This window comes from Onychostruthus taczanowskii, unplaced genomic scaffold (genome assembly GCF_017590055.1).
Source record: "Onychostruthus taczanowskii isolate IOZ18803 unplaced genomic scaffold, ASM1759005v1 scaffold28, whole genome shotgun sequence".
NCBI lineage: Eukaryota > Metazoa > Chordata > Aves > Passeriformes > Passeridae > Onychostruthus > Onychostruthus taczanowskii.
In genome coordinates, this window is record NW_024500128.1 from 5211509 (window position 1) to 5228054 (window position 16546).

General features: G+C 37.0%; 1 protein-coding gene across 1 annotated transcript in view; it reads left to right on the forward strand.

Moving 5' to 3' along the window:
* The first annotated feature begins 1386 nt into the window (after positions 1 to 1386).
* ULK4 (unc-51 like kinase 4) overlaps positions 1387 to 16546 on the forward strand; it is a 210022-nt gene continuing 194862 nt past the window's right edge. The window contains exons 1-11 of the mRNA XM_041407795.1: positions 1387 to 1453; positions 2820 to 3019; positions 5214 to 5313; positions 6960 to 7099; positions 8430 to 8589; positions 10079 to 10180; positions 11005 to 11088; positions 11745 to 11820; positions 12430 to 12525; positions 14285 to 14409; positions 14528 to 14597. Coding sequence (XP_041263729.1) covers positions 2882 to 3019; positions 5214 to 5313; positions 6960 to 7099; positions 8430 to 8589; positions 10079 to 10180; positions 11005 to 11088; positions 11745 to 11820; positions 12430 to 12525; positions 14285 to 14409; positions 14528 to 14597 — 1091 coding nt within the window. The 5' untranslated portion in view covers positions 1387 to 1453; positions 2820 to 2881. The remainder of the gene's footprint in view (positions 1454 to 2819; positions 3020 to 5213; positions 5314 to 6959; positions 7100 to 8429; positions 8590 to 10078; positions 10181 to 11004; positions 11089 to 11744; positions 11821 to 12429; positions 12526 to 14284; positions 14410 to 14527; positions 14598 to 16546) is intronic.

The following is a 16546-nucleotide window of genomic DNA, read 5'->3' on the forward strand; positions in this document are numbered from 1 at the left end:
TTTCGGCGTTTGTTTTTTTCCCTTTTCAATATTACAGGGGTTTAAAATCATGCTGAAATCTCCTCAAGAGTGGGAGTAATAAAAATTGACCATCTGTTATCATGCTGCCTAGAAGAAACATTGAACTCTTCCTGTAAGTGTACTATTTCTTTTTTCAGTATTGGTTGAAATGCATCAATGGGTTCAAACCTGTTAGGAGGTCAAAATAAATGTGAGACAATGAGAAAAAACTGAATTCTTTACAGCTTGCTTTAGAGAAAATGCTTTTAAATGTTTTGTTAGAATCACAGAATGGTTTGTGTTGGAAGGGACATCAAAGACCATCTAGTTCCAACCCCCTGCTGTGCCCAACCTTTCACTATACCAGGTTGCTCAAAGCCCCAACCTGGCCTTGAACAATTTCCAGGGATGGGACATCCACAGCTTCTTTGGGCAACCTGCGACAGTGCCTCACCACTCTCACAGCAAAGATTTTTTCGCTTAATATCTAACCCAAATCTACTTTCTTTCAGTTTGAAGGCCCTTGTCCTGTAACCATGGTTCCAGATGTTGCCCAAAAGAAAAGGGATTTTTCAAGGGCCTTACAAAAACAAAACCAGACAAGAAAAAAATGAAAAAAACCCCAAACAAACACCCCCCCCAAAAACAAACAAACAAACAAACAAACAAAAAAAAACAAACAAAAAAAACCCAAAAAAAAACCCCACCCCAGATCCCCAATGAATAAATGAAAACAAGTTCTTGAAAACAAGAATGAAAAAACAAGTGAAAACTCCACGCTGTTGTTAAACATAGAACATTGTTTCAAGGGCTAAATTTTGTCACAAGAAAAGCGTCCCTCAACTAGGCGCTTGCAGAAGGCCACGGCAGGGCTGAGGACGCTATCTGCCCTTGTGACTGCGGAGGTTGCACAGAGCAGCCCCACCACCACCGGCTGCCGTTGGCACCCGACCTTTCCCGGCGGACGCGCAGACCCCGCTCCTCCCCACACCAGCATCCGGGAACTCCCCCCCCTCCCGGCTCGCCGCCCGGTGGTCCCGCCCTGACGTAGGCGCCCCTTAACCCAATGGGGCTCCACTCTGCTTCCGGCGTCCGGCGCCGTCTCCTGGAAACGGGCGTGGGGTGGCGACCATAGGAGTAGGGTGCGGGGGGTGCAGGGACGCAGCCCGGTGGGATCTGGCGGTGCGTTCCAGCTGGAATAAAGGACAGCAAAACGCTCCCGTTCCCGGAGTCACCCTGCCTGCTGAGCCAGTGCTTTTCCCGCTTGCCTGTATTTTGTGGCACGCAGGGACCAGTGTCCTGTCCGGACACTGCCACCGGGGTGTGGGAGACTCCGTCCCGAGGGCGGGGCTCCGCCGTTTTGGTTGATGGCGGCGGCGTGGCCGTGATCCATCCCGCGCCTCTCTACGGCTGTCGTTCCCCTCCTTTCCCGCCGGGTCCATCACCGGCGCAGGTACGGCTGTCGTTCCTTTCCTGCTTTCCCGCCGGGTGCATCACCGGCACAGGTGCGACTGTCGTTCCCCTCCTTTCCCAGCGGTTGCATCCTCCGCACTCAGGGGCGGCTGCCGTTCCTCCTCTTTCCCGCTGGTTCCATCCCCGCACACAGGTACGGCTGTCGTTCCCATCCTTTCCCGCCGGGTCCATCCCCGGCACAAGTAGGGCTCTCGTACCTTTCCCCCTTTCCCGCCGGCTCCATCCCCGCACAGAGGTACGGCTCTCGTACCTTTCCCCCTTTCCCGCGCACGTTCGCGGCCGTTACCCGGCAGAGGGCGCGCGCCCAGCGGCCCCTCACCGCTCCCCCGCCCCATCCCTCATCGCCCTCTCGTTCCCTCCGCCGCCATCCCTCGGTCCGAATGCGGGAGCGGACCCGGAACAGGGCTAGAACCCTCGGCTGGAACGCCCCGAGACCTCCCGGCCCCCTCTCCTGTACTGCAAGTGGGTCGGGAGGCGGCTGTGTCTCCGGGCCCGCCGTGCAGCGCCTCAGGCCTGACAGCCCACGGCAGAGCTGGGATCGCGAGTCGTGCACCGGCTGCTCCGTTCGGAGTGGTTTGGCCATTCCCTCGTAAAGAGAGGGAACCGCGTCTCCTTGGTGTGCTGGTCCTGTATCCAGCCCAGCGCAAATCAGTTCCCTCGGTGCCTCGAGGCTGCCGCTTTGGGTGCTTCTGTGGAGGTTCACACCTGCTTCGTTACAGGTGGTGGCTTGGGAGGCTTCCATGATGGCCTTCTTACTCACCTTTTCACCTTTTGTATCAGTTTATTTGATCTCTTTTTTCTTTATCTCAAAATCCATCTGTTGAAAGTCTGTTTTGTGTGTCAGAGAAGCTGTGGGTGTCCCATTCCTGGCAGTGTTCAAGGCCTGGCTGAACGGGACATTGAGTACAGTGTTCTAGTGGCATGTGTTCCTGCCCACAGCAGGGGCGTTGGAACAAAATGATCTTTAAGGTCCAACCCAAGCCATTCTGTGATTTTATGATTCTATGCTCTGTTGGTTTGTGTGCTGGAATAAAGGCATAGCCATTACTCTTGAGAATCAGAGACTATTCTCTTTTCCCTGTAGCCTCTTGCATTTTTACAGATAATACCATTTAGAATTTGTATCTACTAGACAGTCTGTTACTTTTTGAATAAGATCTTTGGAAGTGTAAAATTCACCTTTTCAAAATTTTGATTACATTTCCTGAGAGGAGGTCTTCTGCAAATCAATTATATTCAATTGTTTTGGAAATATGGAATCCCTATTCATGGTAATGGGGAGGGTGACTACTATACTTGAATGGCCATTACATTTGAAGGCTTCCCCTTTCTCCTCCTTTCTTTAGGTTTATTTGTTTATAAGATAATGCCATGTTTCCAGTCTGTTGCCTGTGAAACATCCTAAAGCATGGAGAACTTCGTTTTGTATGAGGAGATTGGAAGAGGAAATGCAACAGTTGTTTATAAAGGAAGAAGAAAGGGGACAATTAATTTTGTTGCCATTGTTTGCAGTGATAAATGCAAGAGAGCGGGAGTTTCAAACTGGGTAAGTAATGGGGTTTCTTTTCCTGCTAAATCTGGGAAAAAAATACAGCCTACAAAATTCTGGTTGCACAAGTTACAGAAAAGTGCCATGTGCTTCTTTAGATGGAGTTTGTTACATTTAGACCAGCTTCTCAAGATTTTAAGTTCTTATTCTTTAAATACAGTCTCCTTTTAATGTATATATTTCTTCATGTAATGTTATTGGTTTTTAGATTGCATGCATTAACACATGTTTATGGTCTTACTGTTTCTGTGATGTGTTAGTGAACTTGTAAAAATAGTTACATGTGGTGGCTTGCTTTATTTTGTTATTAGTTGTACAAATCCAGGGGTAGCAGTAACTTCCAGTAAACAATGAATTTCTTGCTTAGCAAGAAGAAATTATTTTTGATGAATGAATATAATTTAAGCTGAATCAATTCTGGTTTGTAAAACCTTGGAAAAGCTTTAAATATACTGTCTGGAAAGGAAACTGATACAGTTATACAGTTCAAATGTTTTATTTTTCCAGTAGGTACATTTTGTTTCTGTAGTGGGTTAACCTTGGCTGGATGCCAGGTTCCTGCCAAATCCTCCCTTCTTCACCTGGACAGGAGTCAGAAAGTACAATGAATGGGTCAAGATAAGCGTAGGGAGAGATTACTCACCACTTGCCTTCACCGGCAAAACAGACTCAATTTAGGGAAAGTAATTGAATTTATTGCCAGAGTGGGATAATAGTAAATAAAACCAAATCTTAAAACAACTTTCTTCCACCCCTCCTTCTTCCTGGACTCAGCTTTGCTCCCAATTTTCTCTCCTCCCTTGCCAGAGATGCAGGGAGATGGGAAGTGGGATCAGTTCATCAGATGCTGTCTCTGTTGCTCCTTTCTCCTCATGCTCTTCCCCTGCTCCAGTGTGGGGTCCCTCCCATGGGTGACATTCCTTCACAACCTTCTTCAGTGTTGGTCCTTCCCATATGCTGCAGTTCTTCATGCCCTGCTCCAATGTAGGACCTTTCCATGGGGTGCAGTCCCTCAGGAACAGGCTGTTCCAGTGTGAGTTCCCACAGGGTTACACATCCTGCCAGTGACCTGGCATGGGCTCCTCTCTCCATGGGTCTGCAGGTCCTGCCAGGAGCCTGCTCCAGCACAGACTTCTGAGAGAGTTGCAGCCTCCCTCAGGTTTCCACCTGCTCTAGGAAACCACCACAGGCTGCAAGTGGATCTGTGCTCTGCCATGGACCTCCATGGGCTGCAGAGGGACAGCTTTGCCTCACACCAGGGGCTGCAGGGGAATCTCTGCTCCAGCTCCTGGAGCACCTTCTGCCGCTCATTCTGCACTGTCTGCAGGGTTGTTTTGTCGCACATTCTCACTCCCCTGCTGCTGTTAACAGGAGTGTTTTCCCCCCTTTTTAAATGTTATCCTGGAGGAGCTGCCACCATTACTGGTGGTTTGGCGTTGGCCATCAGTGGGTCAGTCTTGGAGCTGGCTGAGATTGGCTCTGTCAGACACAGAGGAAGCTTCCAGCAGCTTCTCACAGAAGCCAGTCCTGTAGACCTCCCCATCTGGATACCAAAACCTTGCCATGCAAAACGGATACAGTTTCATATTCCCTCTTATTGTTTCAAAGATCATTTCTTGGGAACTTTTTTGTTCTTAGGAGTGTATTGGCCTTACAAATCTCTTGCCTTACATACTACTCTAGCAAGAAACAGGCTTCTGTAGATATTGGGTCATGTAGGTATTCTAGAAATAAAGATTTTCAGGGTCTCTGGAATGGTTTTCGTTGTCTGATAAGATTAAGAATGATGGAAAAGCTTATTTTCTTTTTGCTGTATTACCTCTCATTTGTATTGTTATCGAAAAAAACCAGTAGGAGTGCAAGTTTGACTCTAAATTCTCATTTCTAGTTTATTATTTAGTGGTGCAGGAAGGCCAAATACTATTTATAATTTTGAGTTGGGAATTTACTAGGTTTTTTCCTGTATTTTAAAAACAGGTGAGTTGGGCAGGATCTGTGAGGAAAGTTATCTTTTCTCAACATACATGTAACACTAAAATATTTGAAGAATAATGTTAATGCACTAGAAAAGGCAAGAGAATAGGTAGCTAATCTAGAGTAGATTGTATTGTTTATTGTTCCCATGCCTCAAGTCCATATAAATACATTTATGTCTTTCCCCTACTTAAGTATGTTAAAAATGTCACTCTAGGTTCGTCTGACTCAGGGACTCACACATAAGAATATAATGACATTTTATGAATGGTATGAAACAAGCAACCATCTCTGGCTTGTAGTGGAGTTATGCACAGGTAAGATAAGCTCAAAGGCAAACATTTATAGAATGAGTATTTACAAGAGATTTCTTGCAGTTTCTCTACAGAAAAGGCTTAGATCTTTGAAAAAAGTGTAATTATCTGATTATTAACTTGAGAATCCTGTTTATATATAAAAGTGGTTTTGCTCTTGCAAACATATTTAGAAATCAATTAAAATCATGCTTCTTCTCTGCTTCACTGTATGCATCTTTGAAAAGTTAGTTGAGTTACATAATGCTGATTTTTAAGAGCTGAAAAGAGAAGGCCAATCAGGGAACATAAAAGCAAATTGTGAATAGTCAGAAGGTAGCTCAGTAAAAATACTTGAGAAATTTTCTAAGGACTGGCAGCTTTGGCATTCTCTTTTAAAAGACATCAAGAAGCAAATCAGTTCTAATGACTTAATATTATTCAAATTAATTTTTATACAAAGGGCAATTCGGCAGCTAAAGTGAATGATTAAAATTTTTTTCCTATTCAACATAAGTATTTTGATTTCCATGTTAAAATTGTAATTTGGAAACTCTGAGAACCCAGAACTGCATTAAGGTTTTCACTTAGTTTTGATAAGTTCTTATCAATTTATTAAAGGAATCTTGTAAAGCTTTCTTTAATTGTGATGACTGCATGTTTGAAACTTCTGACAGCATGCTTTCCTCCATATGGAGAGGAAAGAAAAGTGAGCCAATATGCATGTGATGCATGTTAAAATTTTGGAGTTTGTTTAATAGTAAAAGTCCATGTTACACCCAGCCTTTTTGTTTATCCAGAATTCTGTTTGAAAAATTACCGAAGAAGAGAACTTACAAGTTCTGAGAAACAAAAGTCAGGTCATTCTTTCAGTGATTAAAAATTATTTTAATGGCTGATATGGAGGCTTTGGTCTACTTGCTTAGTCTAACTTCAGGGCACGTATTTAAGTTATTAGACAGGCAGCCTTTTGTTGTTGAACAATTATCAGGTGTTTCACCTTGCAGTTTTATAGTTTGCTGCAAGGTGAGTGTCTTGGAGCTAACTTACTTAGAATGTGGATTTATTCTTAATATTGTTGAGACTCGAAAAATACTTTTGAAATATGGAAGATTTCTTTCACTTGTCTCAAAGATAGTTTCTGTTATCAGATGCAAAATATTTTTGTGTTGCTGGTTTCACTGCTTTTTTTCTTTGTGTGTTTTTTCTGTGTATGCCATATTATGGAAAGAGTTTAACTGGTCTGTCCTTAGCAATTGTTCTTAGAAGTTGATAGCCTGCTGTTGGTATTATTTATTCTTTTTATTTATTCTTTTAACTTGTGCAGCAGGAATCTGGTTAAGGAATTTTAAAAAAAGCATGGAGTACTATTACACTGTGAAGTGACACAGTTTCTGGATTTCCTTTTTCCCTTCTGTTTCCTATGTAAAATAATATTGAAGTAGTTTTGAAGTCATGCAGTCAGTTTTATTCCAGATGAAATTAAATTTTTTTCACAGTATTGAAAATAATTTTTGTACATCTTAGATTTTGTAACTATTAGATATCAAGAAATATTTTTACTATCTACTGATACTGGTTTTTGATTGACATCTTTTGAAGTTTATGTAATTGGGCATGACTTGTGTGACCCCTTCTTTATATGCACTTGCTGACTATGTGTATTTCAGGTGGTTCTCTAGAATCTCTCATTGCTCAGGATGAATGTCTACCAGAAGATGTGGTGAGAGAATTTGGTATTGACCTGGTTACTGGTTTATACCATATTCATAAGCATGGAATTATCTATTGTGAATTGAAGCCTGGAAAGGTGAGGAGGGGTATTATCTATAGGGACACTGGATGTTACTTTTCATGCCATCAGCATTTATTTTATTATTTGTATTTTACCATTTGGAAGAAGCTTACCTCACTTGTGAGGTCAGTTGAGTTTTATAATATATGTGAAGATAACCAGAGACAAGTCTGTAGCTTGAATATTTTATTATAGAATTGATTTCTTTACTTGGTATATATCTGATACAATGTGACATATTCCTTTTGATTTGGTGTACTGGTTTAATTTACTGAAAGATTTTAGTTCTCTATCCTTGGAGAAATAAATTTGTTCTTATTCTATCATGCTGCAGAATATTTTGCGGTCATAGAAAATGCTAATGATGGAGTAAATTTAACTAAACTTTCTTTATAAATAATTTTCTATGTTGTTTGCACATACCATGGAAATTATCGTGTTGTTCCTGTATAAAAATACAAGTCTTTATGTAGTTTCTCATTTTGTGTATGTCTGTAATTTTTGTAGAGGTTTGCTAAAGTCTGTGTTTGTTTTTAATTCATGTAGTCACCAGAATAAAATTGACTATAATAAAATTTTTTTGCTTAATAGTAATTGGTTTTGACTTGATCTGTAAGTGATCAAGTTGCAGTTCTCTGTATCTTTGGTAAAATCTTCCTCAATTCTACTTGGTTCCTGTCATTTATGGACCCAAAAGCACTAAAAATACATGAGTTCAGCATAGTGGAGATGACTCAGTAGTCTTCCCAAGAAGAGTGCTGCTGTAAAGTGCTCATTTCAACACAAAGTAAAACGCTGAAGTTAAGTCTTCTTCTGTGCCCTGCCCTCTGCTTCTGGATGAATGGGCTATTTCTCTAAGCAAGGTTTTTGGGATTATGAAGTTTTTAGTTGCGAGAATAAGCAGTGACTGGCCAGAGAAAACTGTCATCATCATCGGACGAAATCTGTGAAAGTTTTTGCTACATAAAATGAGAAAAATTCCTTTTTTTCCCCCCTCAAATAAACCTGCTTGGTTTTACTAGACTTATATTTTCCTATGCAGTTTTACTCTACTTTAACTATCTTTTCTCTAGCGTCATCATTTTATATGTAGATTTAATAATAAATAAACAAAAGTGCACATTGAACCTCTTAAGGGCTCTATTGGGGTACTTTTGGTTATAAGAAGAAAAATAGTATTGGCATTGACTTAAAAGAAAAATTTCAGTGTTTTTGGTTATAGTGATCTTCTCTATGTACTTAAATGGTTTGAGATTCTGATTATTTTTATAATAAATTATTTTGTGTTGGAAATCTCAGTTTTAGTATATGATACTTGCATATTGGATTTTGTTTGTTCTAATAGATTCTACTGGAAGGGTCTGGCACTTTGAAATTCAGTAGTTTTTGCCGGGCTAGAGCAGATGGTGAAGACTTGGAAAAAGTTTTTGCTTTAGCTGGAGCTGAGGAAGGTGAAGATATTAATGAAAACACTCTGCAAAGATACTTCAAAAATATCGTTCAAGGTACGAGATTTTTACTAGCCAGAATTAACTTACACCAAAGAGACAGAATGAAAGTTGGAGTATCAGTGATTATGATAAAGAGAAATTATTTAAAGTTAGTCCTGTTTTGTCTCAGAAAAAAATTGAACTATGGAATTATTTATGGACTTTTGAAAAGTTTGTGCTGGAGGTGCTCTCTGTAAGATCTGGAACTAAATTCCTGTAAGTTAGAGTTAAAAGTAGAGAGAAAATTTGGGAAGTACTACACAGAACTACTGCTTCTTTCATTGGGCACTGCACTGCTGTACTTTCATTGTCCTTTTTGGTGCACATGGTCTAGGTTACTTCTAGTTTGAGGTCAACTCTTTCATTACCTTAAAGAATGATAATTTCATTTTAAAGTCTGAGAAAGTTACTGTGCTTCAGTTTCAACAGGCAAATCCATAAAAATGCAGTAGACTGCAAATACTATGTTTTTGTTTTTTTTCCATTAAATCAGAAAGTTTTAATCTTCTGAATCTTTTATTAGTCATTACCTTGGAACATCTCATAGACCTCTGTTTCTAAGATAATGATGTCCCATATATCAGTTACTTTTATCAGAAACAACAGAATTCTTCGTCATATTTTATGAGAACAAAGAGAGCTCTCCTTGCAGTCTCCTTCTGAAAGTCCACACTGGAAATAGTAAGACCAAGATCAGATCTTTATTCAGGAAGAAATAGAAATCTAATCTCTTTCCTGTTGCTCTTCAGAACTGTTTTGATAGGTATGGTAATGACCTTTTGTCACTTAAAAAATAAAACCCAAGAAGAAAAGAACCCAAAATAAACTTTTTAAGGGACTATGGAATTGGCATTTTTACTGAGTTAACGTAATTTCTTTAGAGATTTTTGAGACCTGATAGGAAGTACTGTAGAAATAGGAACTGTATATTTTATTCCTCTATTAAACAAAAGAGATTTGTGAATAAGCTGCTATAATTTGATATGTGATGTTTTGATAGTGTGTTAATGGTAAAGGAGCCATAACTGTTTAGATCAGTGATTTCATTGGCTAGCTACCTTGTTTTTTGTAACAGAGTTTACTAAGTTGGTAAAGGTTTATTTCTTGGGATAGCTTTAAAAAAAAAGAAATCCCAAATCTAATGTAATGTAATTATTTCTGTTAGTCACATGAGAATGATTTAGCATTCTGCTCAAATTGCTTGGCTCTTAAAGCAAATTAAAAAAATTCTTTGCATTAATCACTATGTTTGAAAAGTGCAGCACAAGTCAGTTTGGTAATTGAAGTGAAATAAACAACAAAGTAGCATATATAATCCTACATAATCCAGTGAAAGTATAGCAGAGAAGTTCCTTGGAAACCACTTACATTTGCTATTTCAGTTTTCTTTTATGTTGAGTGAAGAGAATCTATAGCTCGGTGAAGTTTGGAGACAAAATGTTGAAAAAGAAGAATACTGAATGAAAAATCAAAGTGCATTAATTATACATTCTGTATTTTGTAGACTTTCCATTCTACACAGCTCCTGAAGCAATAAAGGGAGACAACTTCTGCAAAGCCAGTGATCTGTGGTCCCTGGGATGTTTACTCTATGAAATGTTCTCAGGTTGTAAGTTTGTAAATCTATTTTACATCTGTGATAATGGAAACATAGTTTATGGTCCCAGAGTAAATTCTTCTGAACTTTCTAGGGAAGTTAGGACATAGAAAAACTTGAGGCAGGTTTTGAAGATTTCTTGAAGAACATACTAATTGCATGTAAAAGACAAAAATAAAAGTGTCTTTATCCAATGATCAGGTAAAACAATACTGTTAAGTGGTCCTATTGACAACAATACTAACCAACATGTAGGGTTTAATACTATTATTTGAAATTATGGTAGCTCTCAAATTCTGATGGTATAGTGTTTTTATCTCCTTGGTATTAAACTCTGTGTGCATTATTTCAACCTTTGAAAGAGAAAACTGCCTCACTATTGTAAAACCAGAGTAATTTGGTTCCCTTCCCATAAAGTACCCATTAGCTTCAGCTACAAGGAAGCTTCATCACAGAAGAGAATTACACTGCCGCCTTCTTAAACCTTAAGCCAAACCCTGATCTGTTGGAGCAACGCAGTAGCACAGATTCTGAGATTTTTGTCTTTTCCTGTTGTCTCATGTCTGATTCATACAGGGCAATCATGGTTATCTCCATCAAGCCATCTTTGGTGCTTCTTCTGTCTGTAGTTTCTTTTGCTGTTCATGATGAAAGAATTTAATCAAAGATTTGGAATTTAAATTGACAAGAAAACTTGATAAATAGTACTCAGACTGAGGTTGTTTATTTCTTTGGATGCTTTCTCAGGAAAATGAGCTCATGATAAATCGTTGTACCTTACAACCATTTTGAAGTTTGCCTAACCTGTGAAATACACTTCTGTTTGTTTGTAGGAAAACCACCATTCCTGTCAGAAAGCCGTTCTGAATTAATTGAAAAGATTTTATCTGAAGATCCATTGCGACCAGGACCAGAGAGTAGGGTTCTGTTATTCTTTAATGGATCAAGTCACAGTAATACTTAGAAAGTTAAAGCTTTGGTGTGCCCTTTTTCTTCGGAGGCTGGTTGCAGGAATCAACTAGTTGTCCAAAGTGAATGTTAGCAATGGCTTCCTGTGATAATTCCCTGTTAGTGGTGAATGCTTGCTTCCCTTTTTACAGTGGCATACATAATTTACTTTTAATTGTTAACACTGAATCTACCTACTGGGGTGGAATGGGTAGAATTTTTGATCTTGGTCATTCTGGACATCAGTGTTATTCACTGAGATCCTTACACATTAGTGGCCCTTTTTCAATTTAAGCAGATTTTAGCTGTACTTAATTTCTTCCTGGTGGCTATCTGATAATTGGAGGGCACTTTTTTGTTTAAAGTTACAAATTTTAAAAAAATTAGTTTGGTGATGGAGCATTAGTAGTTTGTTTGTTTTGGGTTTGGTTTTTTTGTTTTTTTTGAGTATTCTTTGAAATGCAGAGAATGTATATTTGAGATTCTTTATACATTGAGATTTGTTTTCAGATTAAATTACTATCAAAAAGTTTTCTTAGCATGATGTGTGGATAATAGTGTGGTTTACATTGGGTGATGATTGTTTTTGCTGTCCAATACTGATCTTTAGTGCTTTTCTTTACAGGTTCTGCTTTTCACAAACCTTCTGCTGAGTTCATCAGTTTGCTTGATGGGTTGCTTCAAAAGGATCCTCAGAAAAGGTAAACTGCCTATTTCAACTTTGTCACCTCTGCAGAAAATAATTATTATGATACTGTATGTATAGTATTTTGTAGATGACAAAGAGTGCAAAAATAATTTAATCCCTCATATAAAAGAGCAAACTGCTTTTTCTTGGATGAAGATATATAGAATTAATATTTTCATTAAATGCATCTTTTTTTTTTGTTTGTTTGTTTCTGTACCTGGTGCTAAATAGGTAACTTTGTAACAAAATGATAGGCAGTTTAGAACTGCATGTCTGCTTTTCCAGAGCAAAGTGCACATGTATTTCATTAGGCTTTAACTTATACCTGATACAGTTCCATTGTTAAATAATGTAGAGCTATGAGTTTTAGGGTATGTCAGATAATTTACATGTGGGATTGACTCTGCAGCTTCCTTCATTCTTGTACCTCTGTTGTGTGAATTTTCCATTATGATTTAAGGCAAAAAAGTTTGTCCTGTAAGAAAGCTTACTTGTTCAAGAAACAGCAAACAACAGGATTAACTATTCTGTAGCATCACTGTGTTCAAAACCTAGTTTGGCATGTCCCTGTGGAGTTGTACTTAGCCACTGCTTTTACAATTTGTTTGTTGCTTTTCCACAGGCTGAATTGGACAGACCTATTGCAGCATCCATTCTGGAAAGGATCCCTTAGCCATTGTGGTGGTGGTTCTGCAGATAGACAGGGCACAAGCTTGAGGTACTGAAAGTTCAAGGAAGATTTCTCTTAGTAAATATAAGCAAAAATATTTTATTGTCTGTCCATTTTATAACTTTTGAACTTTTCTTAGAATTTTCATGAAATAATGAATGGAGTTTTACACCATTCAGTAGGTGGTTTTGGATGTTTAGGAATTGTAATATCCTATTAGTGTATTGCACTGTCCATTCATTTTCAACTGACTCCTTCCTGCTGGCCTTAGAATGTGTTGAAATTCACTTCTAAGCTAAATGCTCTCATTTTTATTTATATATTACATAATATTGTTGTATGAATCTGACTTACAATTTTTTAATGCTTTTGTAGAATCTTATAAATATGGGTCAGTAAATTTTTTTTGTTTGTTTTTATGCATTAGGCTTAGAGCCTCACAAAGCCTATCAGTGCAGCATCTTAGAGCTGTGGTTCAGCCTTATAATCTTGCAAATGCAGCTGACCCATATTCTTTGCTTATGACATGATGCATTAATCTAATAGTAGAGATTTTTTTCTAAATAGTTAATACTCTACACTGCTACATATGCAGAAATGCCCAAACCTGTTGTGCAAATGGTTTTTATGTATTAAAAAGTTAGTTTTCTTCTCGACTCCTGTTACCTTGCTGGTTTTTTTTTTGTTTTTCATTTTGAATTAGGACATTTAGCATTGTTTTTTATTTAACTTTGTTATAAATGTTTGAAAGATACTTTAGGTTCCAATCTGGAGAACTAATGTCAAAATATTTTTAGAATTCTGAGTGGTTTTTGTTATACCTACTTCAAAATTTTCTCTCATGTTATTTAATACCTATTTCAGGTACCAGTGCTGCAGTATTTTTGTTATTAATATTTCTTATAGTTTGAGATACAGCTTTTTGTCTTCTAGTTTTATTACTGCTTTCACCTGCAAAACATTTTAGTATTTAAAGTTTATACTGTGAACTATGGTTTTATTAAAAAATTTAGCAAGATTTATGTCAACATTCTGATAGTGCTAATTTTGGGGAATTTTCAGAGAGAACATTGATCTTCTAGAAATATTGGGCTATTTGACCATTCTCTTGAGGTTTTTCTAAGGCCTCTGAAATATCTGGTGATGTATGCACTAACTGACAAATATGACAAATCTAAAACATGGCTTGACATGCAAGGAAGCTCAATACTCTCTCTTCCAGCTGTGAGGCCTATGTATCTGTTTTCTTCACAGTGTGGGTTGGATTAATATTTGATATCCTGGAGAGCCTTCATTAAAGTTTTCTGACCCAGTTCCATGTGAATAATACAAGGACATGTTAAAAAATGCCCAGACAACCAAAACGAATAAAATTGCATTCAAGTGTGACAGTAAATCATTACACACACAAAAACTTGGTTTTAATCTCGGCTACAGACTTCATTATAGGTGATAGGTATCTTGTGACTTTTTCCTGTGAAGGTTAAAATGTCTGTAATGCTTTTAGTATTTCCTTAGTATCTCTTGTATTATGGGGTAATAATTTAACTTTTTTAATGTCTTTCATTTAAGTTCTAATGATAGAATTTTTAATATTTTCCAAGTTATTTGCTGTAAACTTATTTTTCATCATTGTCATTACCAATAGAAAAAGTGTGTGCAACACATATTTAAAGAGTATATAATTCTAGGGAATGACAGCTAAACTGTATGCTAACAATTGCAACAGATAATGGATATAATAATGTTTTTTTAATAATCAATCCTCTTTTTTTAAAATCTGTAATTAATATCATTTATTAAACAGCAGAGAAGACACAGAGTCATCAGTTTTTTGTAGTGCCAAAGAGTCAGTGGATGATCGTGAAAATACAGATAACCCGTTATCCTCAAGGGCAGGTCTTAAACCACCATGCAATTCTTTCAAAATAGGTAATGTTGCTCATTATGTTATTTTTAAGCTATTTTATCAATCCTACCAATATATTTACTCCCTATGTTTTATCTGATTTTAACCTCTGAATGCAAGTTTGTGTTCTCTTTTCGGTAGAAACTCAGACTGAATTGCGGCCCAAAAGTGTAGTTGATGGTGAATCAAATGAATCCATATTTCTTCTCAGGTATAAAAACCTCCTTGTAATCCTGTATGTTTGGTGTTGGTTTTTGTCTCTTGAAATATTTTATTATTATGACTGTAACACAGTGTCTGTGTTGCCTTTTAAATTTTCTATTACCAGTTAATAAATACTAAAATACATTTGAAGAGCTGTGAAAAGCAGTGTGTGTAGTTAAAGTTTATATGACTTTATTATTCTAATTTTTGGAAGTAAACTTTTGATTACTTAACTGTCTGTCCAAACAGAAAGCTCTGATCTAAAATTTGTTTAGATCTCTCTCTCTCTGTTTCTCTCTCTCTTTCTCTCTCTCTTTCTCTCTCTCTCTTTCTCTCTCTCTCTCTCTCGGAGTACAATTGCTTAAAATGCATAAGAATAAGCATTCAATGTATCATCTATTAATAAATTCTTCCTGCAGCTTTTCATTGCAAGGTGTTAGTAAGAGTCTATTAAGTACTACATGTGTATTAAGTAAAAAAAACAGTGATTGATTTAACAGTGATTTGTTTTAGTTGAGGCCTGATTCTGGAACTTTGTAGTAGCGTTCAAGCCAAGAAGACTGTCTAGTGAAATACTTTTCTTGTCAACATCAAGCAGAAATATTCCAGTTTGAAAATATTCTTTTAAGCTTCTTGTGTGACCTGAAATAGGGCTTTTGTACATCATACTGTGTACAAAAGTTACTTCAGTTGGTTTTAATAAAGTATTAATTATCATCTCACTTATAACTTTTATCATCACAGCTAAACATATATGGTTAGTAATTTCAAGTAGCATTTGATTTAGCAAGCTGCTCAGTAGGCAGGCTACAATGGTATTAAAAATGTAATCCAAATAATATTTTTAGCAATTTAATTTATTTATAGTTACATTAAATATAAAATCTGAAATGTAATGCAAACAAATTTTAAAAAATCTGTTCTGAAATTCTCTTAGCTTCGATGATATAACTTCTGAAAGCAGTCTATGTAATGTCTAGTAAAGTATTAAAACATTGAAATGAAAGAAACTTTCTTACCTGGCACTTGGCATCAGAATTTAATTAGCTGCTGTGGAGTGGTTAATCAGCTTTTAACAGTAATGGCTTCTTCTACTTGTGCAAATGGAATAGATCTCATTCATTTTAAGTAGTTTGATTCAGCAATCTCTTGTTTTAAACTGAGAAACCATCTGAGAACTGAAAAAATAAGTACTATTATCTGTATCTTAAACATATATAAAAGCAAATTAGTTGAATTGATTTGAAAAAAAATATGTTTAACAAATCTATATGTTTGGAAGCATGTGTCAACTTAGAATGATTTGTCCAGCCTCCTGGCTAGAAATCATGGGATTGTTTTTGTTTCTGAACTAAAATTCCAAGCATATCCTTATACATTTTTTATCATAAATTTCATGTGTTTACCAATATTTCATATGTTTTTATGTAGATAATATTTTAGCATTCCTTCATTTTTCCCTTTAAATTTAAATTTCTGTTGAAAATAGATGGAAGATGAAAACAGTTATGTTAATCATTTGATCAGTGATTTTCTGAGGGTCTTTAATTTTGTTTGGTATTTGTATTTTTAGTTTAGTTATTTTTTCTAATAAAGAAATCTGATTTACAACTAAATGTGTCTATTACTTTCTGCTAATCAAGAAAGCATGTTCCTTTGAAGTTGTGGATTTAACTATTTCCTGGCCTGCCAATCATGATAATTCTAAAGTTGATTTAAAATGTTTTAATTTAAATTATTGTGTACTATAAACCCCAAATTCACTAGCAGCATTATGACAATTGCACCTTTGCAGTATTCTGCTCTTTCCTTTCTTCATTTTCTAATTAGCAGACAAAATTTTAAAAAGGAAAAGTAAAAGGTAAACCCAGTTCACAATGATACACAAAAATTAGGCAGTTTTTAATTCCCATTACTTAGCCAAAATTTGGGTGTCAGAAGATAATAGCATAAAAT